The following is a 14,005-nucleotide window of genomic DNA, read 5'->3' as shown; positions in this document are numbered from 1 at the left end:
CCTACAAAATTAATACTGCATGGGATAATGCTACCTATAGATAATTAGTCGGCCTGCGTGCTTACTAATTAAATTAGGATGAAACTTCAATTGTGCTTGCTTAAATAGGAATTCTGGGAAGGAGCTATAGACAGTTCGGGGTAGAGAAATTGAATAAGTTATGAAAGTTTTTAGGTCAAACTGCGCATTGGGTGTCCATGGGTATCGTCCAAATCCGTGGTCCCCCAGATTTTCTCGAAAAAATACATTTTAATTTTACATACCAATTGGTTTTATATATCAATTATTTTTTCTTTCCTTTTTAGAGGAAGGAATAGGGACATAAAAATAAAATTAAAAATCTGTGTATCTGTTTACTCTAGTAGGGTTTCTTCTTACAAACACTTCTTTTTTTCTAATATTTATAACACACACAAAGATTACAAATTAGAATTCTGAAAAAAAAGAGAAATAAAGAGCGATGTGCTACCTACTTTTTAACACGGTCTCTTGTGAAGTCATCTGAGTCGGAAAATGGTGTTAATAAACAGCTATGTTTTCTCATTTATTAATTATCACCATTAAAAGTACTTTTTTCACCTTTTAAATAAATATGAGAGAGAGAGAGAGAGAGAGAGAGAGAGAGAGAGAGAGAGAGAGAGGTAGTTTTATTATACCCCCCGCAAACAAAGTATGGGGGGGTATATAGGAATCACCTTGTCCGTCTGTCTGACTGTCTGTCAGTGCAATTGTGTCCGGTCCATATCTTTCTTAGGGAGAAACATTGGAAGTTCTAACCTCACACAAAGATTGCTTATGACCTAAGGGTGTGTCATGATCTTTACCCAAGTCATTCGGCAAGGTCAAGGTCACTACAGAAAAAATGCAAAATTTGTGTCCGGTCCATATCTTTCTTATGGAGAAACATTGGAAGTTCTTACTTCACACAAAGATTGCTTATGATCTAAGTGTGTGTCATGACCTTGACCCAAGGTCATTTGTGAAAGGTCAAGGTCACTGGCAGGAAAAGTGCAAAATTTGTGTCCGGTTCATATCTTTCTTATGTGGAAACATTGGAAGTTTTTACTTCACACAATGATTGCTTGTGACCTAAGGGTGTGTCATGACCTTAACCCAAGGTCATTCGGGCAAGGTCAAGGTCACTGGCAGAAAAAAGTGCAAAATTCGTGTCCGGTCTATGTCTTCCTTATGGAGAAGCATTAAATGTTCTTACTTCACACAAAGATTGCTTATGACCTAAGGGTGTGTCATGACCTTAACCCAAGGTCATTCGGGCAAGGTCAAGGTCACGGTCACTGGCAGAAAAAAGTGCAAAATTCGTGTCCGGTCTATATCTTCCTTATGGAGAAGCATTAAATGTTCTTACTTCACACAAAGATTGCTTATGACCTAAGGGTGTGTCATGACCTTGACCCAAGGTCAATTGAGGAAGTTCAAGGTCATTGTTTCAAAAATGCTAAATTCTGTTTGTGTCATGTCTTGTATTAATGGAAATATCAGAAGCTAAAACTTGACACAAAGCTTGCCTGTCTCAGGCGACATAAAATTATTTTTAGACTCTCATCCCCGTCTCTCTGAAAATGGCCTGCCCCGATAAAAAAAATTTGTGTGGAAAAAAAGTTTCGGAAAATATCCGGCTCCAGTATACCAATAATTCAAAATGTTTAAATATTAAATTTTTCTTAGCGGGGGGTATCAATTGTGAGCTTGCTCACAGTACCTTTAGTTAGATATGTAGTCAGTTTGACATGCATTTATTTGAGAATTTGTAGAAAATAGGACATTGCATTTCATGATATCAAATCAAATTACATTGTACATTGCAGTGAATTTATCCGTGTCGGGCCTAAACTAGAATAAGAGAAGAAAGAAAATGTACGCTATTTAAAGCAAGTTTATTTTTATCTACCGGGCATATTCTCCACTATTTCTCACATGCATTTTTTCTGCAATGACGCTACCATGGTGCCCGCATGGATCATAAAAAAAGCGTGATATTGTTTAATTCAACTCTCCGTGATTTTATATACCGGTATTTCAAGTTAATAAAATATGCGGAGAGGTTTGTGTTTTTACATTTTCTTTTATAATCAGATTAATACAAATTTATGTTTGTATCATCACTGTAAATCTTAAAGGATAGTAGGTTTTCGCTAATTGAAAAATTGCAGTTTAATACTTCTCAGTGTATATCATAAAAAAAATTAGCCCAAAAAGAAGTCCGAATCAATGGAGATTACGCGAAAAAGAGACAGCAGTATACACACACCGCTACTCAGTAGTATACACATGTCCCTGGGCAGGTATGGTGAAACAGGTGATCGCGGCAAGGTGTGAAAATGGGGATTTTTTTTACTGTATTCTTAATCTTATATGCTGGTTTCTTTAAACAGAATCAAATCAAATAATATGCAAGATATAGCAAGATTTGTTTTCAAGTTTGCACAATATAAATATTTAATGGTTAAAGATGGAAATTCCAGCTCATTGGTCGATCATATTATGCATGTCCAAATTGAAAATAGATTTCTGTAAAGAGTGCATTTGTATTTTGTGGTCAATTTTATTTATCATTATTGTATTTCTCCAAAGCATTTGTAGAGATAAAATCACCAAGCCATTTTGCTGTATTTTTCAACGGAATACTTAATATTTGTCACGTACTTGGAAGTAAAATTCCCAGAAAAACTTCTAAATTTCTTGCACGCTTTTCATACGCTTTGTACGAAACAATACATTTCTTATATGATATGATACGTTTCTTACATGATATGGTGCGGTTCTTACACAATATGATGCATTTTTATGTTAGTAAGGTACATTTCTCGCTCGATATGATACACTTCTCATACGCTTTTTAGGTGTAGTAGTGGGTTTCAGGGTCTGTAATTAATACTTATATAATATGTCATATCTGAATAGGTCAGATTAACCAGACACAGTCTGAGAGATACTTGGCCACCCTCTCTCCAGAGGAAATTCAACGTGTGACAGAGGCCAGGAAAACTCTAGATAAACAGAAGAAGGACTTTGAGACCGTGTTATCAAAGGGAGCCCAGACCATCATCAGTGCTAGAGTGGTAAGAGTCTTGAAGCATTTTAATTCCATAAGAAATTAGATTTAATTGAAATGCTGGAATTTACCCCAACAGATTTTGTTTGAAATATTTTAATATCAAAACAATCACTGGTACAATGATTAAAGGAGTTTAACTAAGATGTTTGATTTGACTAAAAGATGTACATGTTCATTTAGCAACACATATTGGTGGATATGTCTCAAAACCTGATATATTCAATATGCTTTAGAACAAAAGGTGGGACAGGTTTTCAAGATTTACGTATGAATTGTTCGGAGTTGAATTGCCAAGTTATCTTTCGGATTTTTATTATTCAAGATTACAAATTGTTTTTACGTGCTAGGGTGTAGATGTGGGTGTAAGGTTTCATTTATACGGTATACCATACCATTCTTTCCATACTTGCCAACCTCCCACATGTGAAAATCTGGTCATGACCAGATTTAGAAAGTAAAAAATCTGGTCATAGCGCGTAACGACATTCACGACATATTTACCATGCATTTCATATGTGTTAAAACTTATGTGTAATACTTTATTGCAAAGAAGCATTTTAACTAACAGTTGCTGACTTTGAATTTTGTAAAGTGATCTGACACAGAAAATGGTAGGTTCTGTTCAGCTAAAAAAAAAATGCAAAAAGAGTTTCTGCTACTGTACATTAACCTTGCTTTTGAACTCTGTAAATGATGGCATGAAAGTTGTAAGTGACTTGGAAGACTTTTGTGTATTAAAAAGCATTTAAACATGACTTTGCGTTTTTGAATGTTTAGTCAGATCGTTTTGGGCACAATATCCAATATTCAAATGCGCGTTACATAGATCACAAAAATCCTCGTTTTGTACTCGATTACTTTGTTTTACTAATGGGAATTCATTTTCCCAGATATGTTAATGGTTACAAAAATATTGTTTTCTTTTTGTTGGTTTTGATTCCGCTGGCCCCGATGAAGACCTTTTCTTATTGGAATCCATAACACATATTGATTTAAACCTTCGGTTTGTCAAAACAACTCACAATAACAATTAACACTTAATGTGTCTGCACGTTTGTTATAGCCATCTGCATTGTTTACGTAAATCCAAGCTCAGCTTGGGTTCATAACTGGAAGTCAAACGCGCAACGCAATTTACGAACCAAATCCGGAAATCTGGAGATTTTCGGGTCGTTCGACAAAAATCGGGTGAAAAGCATGACCCGCTGGGTCATAAAAAATAATCGGGTGAAGGGTCGTAAAATTGGGTGTGACCCGACGAAATTGGGTCAGTTGGCAAGTATGATTCTTTCACTGAACCGTAACCTGTGAATGTCTGAATTGAAAACATTGATTAGAATTAATGTATCCTCTTTTTGTTGTCAGGAAATAGCGGACACACTGAGCAAGAACTTTGAGGAACTGGAAGAAGTGCGCCACCTGGTGGTGGACCAAGAATTGATCGACTGGAAACGCAAGCAGCAGCTGGCCGGCAATGGGGCCCCATTCGATCCCAATCTGCTGGAAAACCTACAGAAATGGTAGATATACTTTGAATTTTATAGTTTGTATTAAAAATTTTTAGAATGTAATTGGAGGAATATTTGAATCTATATTAATTTGATGGGCTTCAATTTCTTGTTGATTTTAAATAAGTTATAAAATAATATATTCTCTAAAAATACTACATAGTTTTGAAGCTTTTTATGGTGGGAAAAGAGATTTTTGGAAACATTGAAACATTAAATATTGATAATATGTAAACGGTGTGACCGTTGGACCGAGCGCAGATTTAACACAGTGCAGTTTGATTTTTGTAGAACAAAATTTATTTGAAACGCACACAGTAGGATACACCTGGTTGCCTACTCAAATGATTAGTCAAAGTTTAACTTAACGTCGCGTGCTCAGTCTACATTATGACGTCATGTTTCAGACGTAAAACGTACACTTTTTGTCTTCGGAAATAGCCGAAGAGAGTTACGTTATTCCGAATTTTTTTTTATTTCTTCTCTCATTGTTTATCAATTTAATTCATATAAATGCCGTGGTAATAAAATTGAAAACTTTATTCAGTATCTAAAAGATCAGCTCCTTGATGTGAATGTTTTTATTTTCCATCTGATAATTTGATAAGATATACATAGAACTAGTCGCGTTTTTTTATTGAAGCACTATTGAAACTTATCTGGTGTCCTTTTTTATTACTTTTAATTCAAATTACATTCTATTGAAACACCGGAGCATTTTAATCGAGTTTAGGGGCAATAAACATCGATAAGTACCAGTCAATCAATGATCGAGCTAACTTTTTAAAAACAAAATGGCTGCCAAACTGGCGGCGCCCAGGGCTGGAAGAAATTTTTTTTGGCCTTAGTACCCCTGATTCAACTTTCATTTTTCACTGATTTTCTTATATATACGTGTTACCATTAATCCTCGCTTCGCGAGGCGGGCTTCGCCCGCCTCTCGCTGCGCTCGGTATAAGTATTAATAATACATGAACTGAATTTTATTAAAGTTCTGTATCTGGGTTTTAAGGCTTTGAGCTAATGCTCGGCAGTCTTTTAGCGCTCGTCTGGATTGGCATTCGCCCAGATTTTTCTTCTGCACCACCTTCTAAATACGCATAAGAAGTGGGTTCCTTAAAGTATTAAAAGTTTTACAAGATTTTTATTCCATTTATTCAACTAAATTATGTACAAAAAACCCAACTTTGCCTCCCTGGTTATTGAAAACTCATTGCATCAGTATATATTTGCTTAATCAAGAAATGGCGGATGAATACAATTGGGTGTAAAAATTCACTAAATATTATTTTAGTTTATCGCTTTCATTTTAAATGGAGACAGTGCCCGATGGAAATTAAATTTAAAAGGTAAAGAGCTAGAGCCACGAAGCATAAAAAATTGCCCTATCATAAAAAATCACCATATTTTCGTGAAATATACCGTAGAATCTTAATTAGCTTTTCATAACCATTTTTCTTTTTTTGATATCTATCATACTTTTTTATAAATGGAGTTTACAATATGGCACTGTTTTGATGAAAAAATGTAAAACAGACATCATTTTTGTTGAGTAACGTCATGAAATAATAAAACTACGTATGACTTGAATATACTAAAATATTCAAAAATAAACTAAATTATCTTGTAGACAATATAATTGATTTATGAAAATAAATTTATTGATGAAAGTACCATGAAAAGCTTATTTACAGTAAAGTTTAAAAAAAATACAGGACCAGTGCTGAAGGTCAATATAACAGCGGTACATTTAAATATGTCGATGTCTTCAAAGTTTTTTTTTCTGCAATTTGAAACTGCATGAGGTAATGCTGATGATGCGCAGTGTATCACTGAGGATTAATCATTGAATTCTACCTAAATAATAACAAATTATTAAAAATAAATTTATGAATATGACAGAAATACGGTAATTGAATTTAACAGATCGTGATATATATGTAATCTCGAATTTTGATGCAGTACTGTAACAAACTGTGTACATTATTCTGCATGATTATTTTACTTGTTTCAAGGCTTTGATATTTTCACAGCAGTTAGATGCCAGGGTTAAGTCCCTTGAAATGTTTTATTTTCCCATTTTCCAGTGCCTTCACTGTGCGCTACAGTACAGCTCATGAGTATCCTGACACCCACCGTGTAAAAAACACGGTGGAAAACGGTCTGTGTATGTGTATTGGAAAATTCAAGAAAAAGCACCGTGTCGCACCGTGGCGGCCTGTGTAACTCCGTGGCCACTGTGTTACTCCGTGGATATCTTTACCTGAGACGTTGATAGAAGTAGCGTATGTTTAGGAATAAATAAATTATGGCTAAACAAGTTTTGAAACATATAGATCCTTTTCATATTAAAAAAAAAAAAATGTCGACTTAAGTTGCACGGACCCAGAAAATTGTTGGGGCTTTCAACGTGAAGTTATTTTTTGTGACCTGAAAACTCGATGTAAATGGGTACCTTTTAATTCATTTGTTCTTAAATAAATTGAAATAAATTCACCAAATATATTTAAGTTGGAAAAATCAACTTTAAAGTTGGAAATTCCAAGATTAAAGTTGGAAATTCCAACTTTGAAGTTGGAATTTTAAAAAATAAAAATATATATAGAGTGGCACTAATACGCTTCCGTAGATTTTAGAATTATTGGTATGAAATTCTCACAACGGGGTGACGAAATTGACATCATGGCGGAAAGTGAAGGGCCAGTTAACCACCGAGCAGATTATACTTTGAATCTGACAGCTTTGGTTTAAAATATGCATGCAAATGCATAATAACCTAGCGGATTATATTTTCAGACATTTTCATACCACGACAGATTGGTTGTAATACTTATATAAACATTAATTTGTTAACATTAATGAAGAGATTATTGTTTTCTACATCTATATGAATAAATGATGTATGCATAAAACATGGAAGTTTAATGGGGATGTCCCCCACCCCACCCGTATTGGTTCGATTTTACAACACTAGATACAATAAAGATTTGAAATAAAGACACCAAAAAAGTTATTTTTTTCAGTCAGCTGCAACAAACAGGATTAAGGCCATGTACATGTATATATAATCCAGTTGTGTTTAGATTTTTCATTCCCCCCAGCTCATCTAAATATCCAACAATGCAGTGTGTTTTTATTTAAATTATTAAGAATAGGATAAGGAAAAATCGATCAACACGTATAGGGCCAAAAAAGAAAAACATGGTTCAACTTATTAAGCATAATGTCATAAAAATGTGGAAAGTGTTAATTCCCTTTAATAAAAATCATTGAATTTTATTTTAACTATGATTATCATATAATATAATAAAGGTGATGTCTGCCACGATAAGCTTTGTAATCATTGATTACCTATATATGTTTAATTTATTTACAAAAGACAGAAAAGAAATTTTATTACTGACAATATAATAAAAAATTTCCATCATAATATTGACAACATGCTGAGAGCTGGTCGACTCTTAGGCCCTTCAGGCCTTTGATTTTTTTAAAGCAGCACAAAACATAATTCATTTACATTTTTATTCTAATATTATTTGATATACGACTATTAGTACAGAAATTCAAATTAATGATATCTATATACCGTATTTTTCGGGGCATATGTCGATGTGGGGCATAGGCCGAATTGCTAATTTTTAGACAAAATTCAAGAAAAATCCTTAGACTAGCCTAATTGGGGGATAAGCCGATTTTCAATCGATGATTACTATAGTGAAAGTATGACCGATGATTAAGAAAGTCACCGTATTAAGTATATACTTTCAGAATATCGATGTAGAAATTCAAAAGAGTAATCAAAGTTATTAAATTTGCTTAACATATATATTTCAAGCAATTTTTAAAAATTAATCTGTCTTTTGTGGCTGTTTGGTCTCTTCCGTATTCGTCGGTGTATCGTTGTGTATCGTAATTTTACATAGTGTAAATTTAATTGCAACACCAACCTCTGTGGTTCTGTCTGGTAGAACTAAGTATAATATTTTACCAAACCTTTTATATTTTATCAATACCTTATTGCTAAATCTCATTTAATCAAGTTATACTTTGAAAGCTACTTGTAAATACGGGGTATGGCGTCCATTAGCTCAACACGTGGTTTCATATTCAAATAGAGTTATATCCCCCGTAATCGCTATGAATGAGAAAACGAAATACCAAACATTTGTGTTCTTTCCATTAATTAATTAAATAGTGACTTGTCGTTATGCAGAGAAGTTGTAATGTTAAAAACACAGTTAATGCAATGAAGTGTAATGGTGTTCACTAGGCTACGTGCCCTCAGGCTGTGTTTTAGTCACGGGTTTCACACCTTTGTATATACACACGACACCAGAATACCGTTATTTCATCCAACAGAAAATTAATTGTAAAAACACATAGCATTTGATTTATTCTACACCAAAGACCAGTGATTCCTATGAACGCAGACATGAAGAATTCACCAAAATTCCGTCATATTACATTCTACTCGGTTTCGTTTTCTTTTTTACTACGCAATAATAGTTTCCAGGGTTCATACACGAACGTGGGAAAAAAATTCTTTTGATTGGGATTGTAAAGAAATACCTTGTGCAGTACTGTACATTTTATTACTCACGATGTCATTACAAAAATTATCAACGGGACAACTATCGAACAATAGTTCAAACGGATGAAAAAAAACCAACCCTCATAATAAATTGCTACAACAGTACAACGGAAAAAAACAGTGGATTTTATATTTTACTGTTAAATTTTTTTAACTTTGAGTCTAAGAATAGCCGATCCTGGGGGATAGGCCGGGGCTCGCTCATCGGAGGAAAAAAATACTGGCCTATGCCCCGAAAAATACGGTTAAAGAAAATGTCAGCTCAACGCCTTTGTGGCTGTTCCGGCCTTTGATTTTCTGACTAGTTGATATATAATTACTTAAATCAGGGTGGAGTCAACTGTGGACCTTGTATGGAGAAGCAGACAACAGGTGTTAAAGCTGGAGGGACTATGTAGTCGCATTCCACTACAATTGCCCGATGGAAAGGAAGATGCTGTGTCCACTCTCAACAACAAAATAACCAGCATTCTGTCTTCCATTGTTACAAGGTACAGATTATACAAACTTAACTTTTGTGTGCAAATGCAAAATTTTTTGGTTTTAACAAAGGGAAACCCTGCCTTTTGTGGCCCTTGTCTTGTAAAGTTTGTAAAGTAGAACCAAATTTGTATGTCAATATAATAAGTGCAAATCCTATTTTTATTTTTGGTCAATCTATTTTAACATACTAATGTTTGTATTCAGGAATGTCTACTGATCAAGATAATATAATTTTAGTACCTTTATTGTGGAACATCAGCCTCCTCAAGTGTTGAAGAGAGACTCGAGGTTCAGTGCCCGGGTACGGCTGCTGGTGGGTGGACGACTGACCATTCATCTCACCCCTCCCACTGTGACTGCCTCCATTATTAGGTTGGTGGTGCTACAACGTTGTGGCCATGTTTTAGTACATCTCAAAAAGTTTGGTAATTTTTATACCCCCGCTCCGAAGGAGAGGGGGTATACTGTTTTACCCTTGTGTGTCTGTCTGTCTGTCTGTCCGTCCGTCCGTCTGTCTGTCTGTCCGTAACAAAAATTTCTGTCGCATTTATCTCAGCAACTATTTATCGCAGATGCTTGAAATTTTAACACAGTGTTTGTTAAGGCATGCCATATCGTGGGATATATTTTTGTACCAATCGGACGTCAACTTCCTGTTAAATGACGACTTTGCTTATTTTTTAACCAAAATTTTCAAACAAATTTTCGTCAAAGATTTCTCAGCAACTGTTTATCGCAGATGCTTGAAATTTTTACACAGTATTTGTATAGGCATTCCATATCGTGGGATATATTTTTGTACCAATCAGACGTCAACTTCCTGTTAAATGACGACTTTGTTTATTTTTAGCAAAAATTTTCAAACAAATTTCCGTCAAAGATTTCTCAGCAACTGTTTATAGCAGATGCTTGAAATTTTTACACAGTATTTGTATAGGCGTGCTATATCGTGGGATGTATTTTTGTACCAATCAGACTTCAACTTCCTGTTAAATGACGACTTTGTTTATTTTTTGCCAAAATTTTCAAACAAATTTCCGTCAATGAATTCTCAGCAACTATTTAACGCAAATGCTTGAAATTTTAACACACTATTTGTTTAGGCATGCCATATTGTGGGATATATTTTTGTATCAATTAGACGTCAACTTCCTGTTAAATGACGACTTTGCTTATTTTTTAACCAAAATTTTCAAACAAATTTTCGTCAAAGATTTCTCAGCTACTATTTATCGCAGATGCTTGAAATTTTTACACAATATTTGTATAGGCATTCCATATCGTGGGATATATTTCTGTACCAATCGGGTGTCAACTTCCTGTTAAATGACAACTTTGTTTATTTTTTGCAAAAATTTTCAAACAAATTTTCGTCAAAGATTTCTCAGCAGCTATTTATCGGAGATGCTTGAAATTTTTACACAGTGTTTGTTAAGGCATGCCATATAGTGGGATATATTTTTGTACCAATCAGACGTCATCTTCCTGTTAAATGAGTACTTTGTTTATTTTAGCCAAAATTTTCAATCAAATTTTCGTCAAAGATTTCTCAGCAGCTATTTATCGCAGATGCTTGAAATTTTAACACACTATTTGTTTAGGCATGCCATATTGTGGGATATATTTCTGTACCAATCGGATGCCAGCTTTCTGTTAAATGTCGACTTTGCTTATTTTGCATATTCACATCAGAGCGGAGGTATCACTAGTGAGCATTGGCTCACAGATATCTTGTTTAGTCCATAATAATATAGAATTAAATCAATGAAACAGAATGGACGGGACTTTAATTGTACAGAGATTGTCATTGTAATGAGTTTAAAAAATTACTTAAAAATGATGGTGTATCTCTAATATGGACCAGTTTATTACTTAAACCTTCATAATTAATCGCAGGCATCACGGTTTTCATCTCCTTCGCATCATACTTACCTGTCTGAGCTAACGTTAGCTACTCATTCTGAAATTTGTTACCACGGCCGAGCCAAACTTTAAACACTCCCAAAACCTTAACAGCACCCCCTACTACAGCGCATGCTCATCTTCATTCTCAGTGCCATATTGATAAGACGTTACTACATCAAGAAGAAAGTTTTTAATATGCGGCAGTACTTTGTTTCGTCCCTTCATGATGGGTAAAGATATAAATAAAGAAAAACACCTTTCTGAGAGTTCTAGAGAAACTGGAGAGGCCCCAAAAAGAGGCAAACGTTAATTAAGTTCCCGGTGAGGAACATCAACCTCGTGGTTCATTATGTATCCTCAGTTCTTTTACTATTTTTCACTCCGCAGCTCTGTAAAGTATTGGGTCAAAATGGATTGACCACAAAATTCGGATATACTTTATGTAAAACATTAAGTTATGTATCTCTAGCTCTCTTGCCAAAAGTGAAAATTCAGACTTTGTTTTAACAGTGTGTTTCCCCAATGTTTAGATATGTTTATTCCTAGGCTCAAACACATATACACAAGCATCAGTTTTCACACCTTGTTGCAGTCACCCAATCATGTGTATAGTTCCATGTGTATACTTCGGAGGTATTTCTTGATCCCAGACAGACAACATATTTTTATCTGTACACATACACAAAGAAGGAGAAAGTACACCGTCTATAATAAACATGACTTTTTAGCGTAAACTTCTAATCGAAAGAAGACAATCATTAAACAAAGAATTTCAAATCATTTAAATCCATATACATTATCCCGTAACTAGAAATAAATATATAATTTTTGGATGCCAAATGTACATTTAGCTGCTGACCACATTACTGCATGCTACCCTTAGTAGTTCTTATTCAAATGTTAAAATATTTGTATGTTAGAGAGAGAGAGAGAGAGAAAGAAAGAGAGAGAGAGAGAACTTGTGTGTTAATTATAAAAATTTAGATTAAAGTTTTATCACTGTACTTTATTATTTCACTTTTGGGTTTCTATAGTCAGTCATTTGAGCAGGATTTCATTTCAGGACTCAATGTGCTTAGCCTGTCAATCAGTTTAGGTATAACAGTACAGATCACGCCATGCACCGCATGCTACTTGGCTCCTCCTACATAGCTAGAAGAAAATAATCGAATGAAAATCTTTGAATTTTATGTTTTCTTAAATCCTTATTCAAAAGATTGTTCCTATTTGAAATTATTCAACAATAATTTCCTTCCTACTTCATGATTATAAATCATGTTCTGGCAATCAGAGTCTCTTTCCCTCGCTGTTGTTTTTTTTTTTTTGTTACTAAATAAATTCATAACATATTTATCACTTTTAACATTCATTTGTTGATAACCAGGTATTTTTCAGTGTCCTGTTTACAACAAGTAGGGTGATTTCACCATGCATCGGACACCTTTGGTTTTTTCCCTTTGTTCACGCATCAAATATCGGCCAAATATAAATAAAACTTGTTTTAAAAGTTACAGGTTTTCCCCTTGCTTAATTACGGGAGAAAAAATTGTGAAATTGTTAAAAATGTAGAAAATAAAGCAAATTATTGAAGTGTTGAACTATTTCACCATAGATCGGACAATATTTACCAAGCATCGGACAGCTATAGCAGTCCAGTAGAGATTAAAAATAACAACATTTTCTGGTTTTAATGCAAAAATACAAAGGTTCGGAAAAATTATTTTATTCAATTGCTATTCAGATTTCTTTTAATGTAAATCCTCAAATCTACATATAGGAATTTAGACTAGTGCTTCTGTTTAAAGGAATATTTATCATAAGGGGTTCTTTATCGTGCCAGTTCCTACAGGAAAGCTGCTGTTCATTCTGGCTGGGATGGTGTAGGTGTTGGTCAGACAAAAAGTTTGGAGAAACTGTTCAATGCTCATCCTCCAAAGAGGAGACTTGTTTCTACGTGGGATATTGGATTGTTTTACAAACTTTGTGTAAACATCCCTTTGAACCTTTAGGTCAAGTAGATCTGAAGTTTTTGACCTTTAAAACATTATTTTTAATGGCTGCAGCTTCAGGTAGAAGAGTCAGCTGTTTACAGCACTGTTAAAGTATGGGGAGTGTTTAAAATTTGACTCTGGGGTGTCAACAAATTCCGAAATGAGTAGCTAACATAAACTCTAACAAGTAAGTATGATGCCTCGGAGATAATAATCTCAAAGGAAATTTATAATCGCTGCATGTGCTTTATTTAACAATCTTTGCACCCACATGCTCTGGTTTCTCACTGCAGTGAATCCCAGGCCAAACTCCTGCTGAGGGGCCCCAATCGTCGCCCTGACAACAGCTGTGGGAAGATCCTGAACAACTCAGGCCTTATGGAGTTCCACCAGCAGAAAGGCGAGCTCAGCATTGAGTTTAGGAACATGGCAAGATTATATTCTGATATTT

The 14,005-nt window shown here is 34.5% G+C and overlaps 1 protein-coding gene across 1 annotated transcript in view; it reads left to right on the top strand.

Moving 5' to 3' along the window:
• The window catches only part of LOC128180799 (signal transducer and activator of transcription 5B-like), a 160,785-nt gene that overhangs the window by 96,302 nt on the left and 50,478 nt on the right, over nt 1-14,005 (top strand). Inside the window, exons 8-12 of the mRNA XM_052848956.1 lie at nt 2,923-3,080; nt 4,442-4,596; nt 9,505-9,666; nt 9,896-10,030; nt 13,848-13,983. Of these exons, the coding sequence (XP_052704916.1) occupies nt 2,923-3,080; nt 4,442-4,596; nt 9,505-9,666; nt 9,896-10,030; nt 13,848-13,983 (746 nt within the window). The remainder of the gene's footprint in view (nt 1-2,922; nt 3,081-4,441; nt 4,597-9,504; nt 9,667-9,895; nt 10,031-13,847; nt 13,984-14,005) is intronic.

The sequence above is a fragment of the Crassostrea angulata genome, chromosome 1 (assembly GCF_025612915.1).
Source record: "Crassostrea angulata isolate pt1a10 chromosome 1, ASM2561291v2, whole genome shotgun sequence".
NCBI lineage: Eukaryota > Metazoa > Mollusca > Bivalvia > Ostreida > Ostreidae > Magallana > Magallana angulata.
The sequence above is the reverse complement of the archived record's forward strand: the minus strand, read 5'-3'. Positions and strand labels throughout refer to the sequence as shown.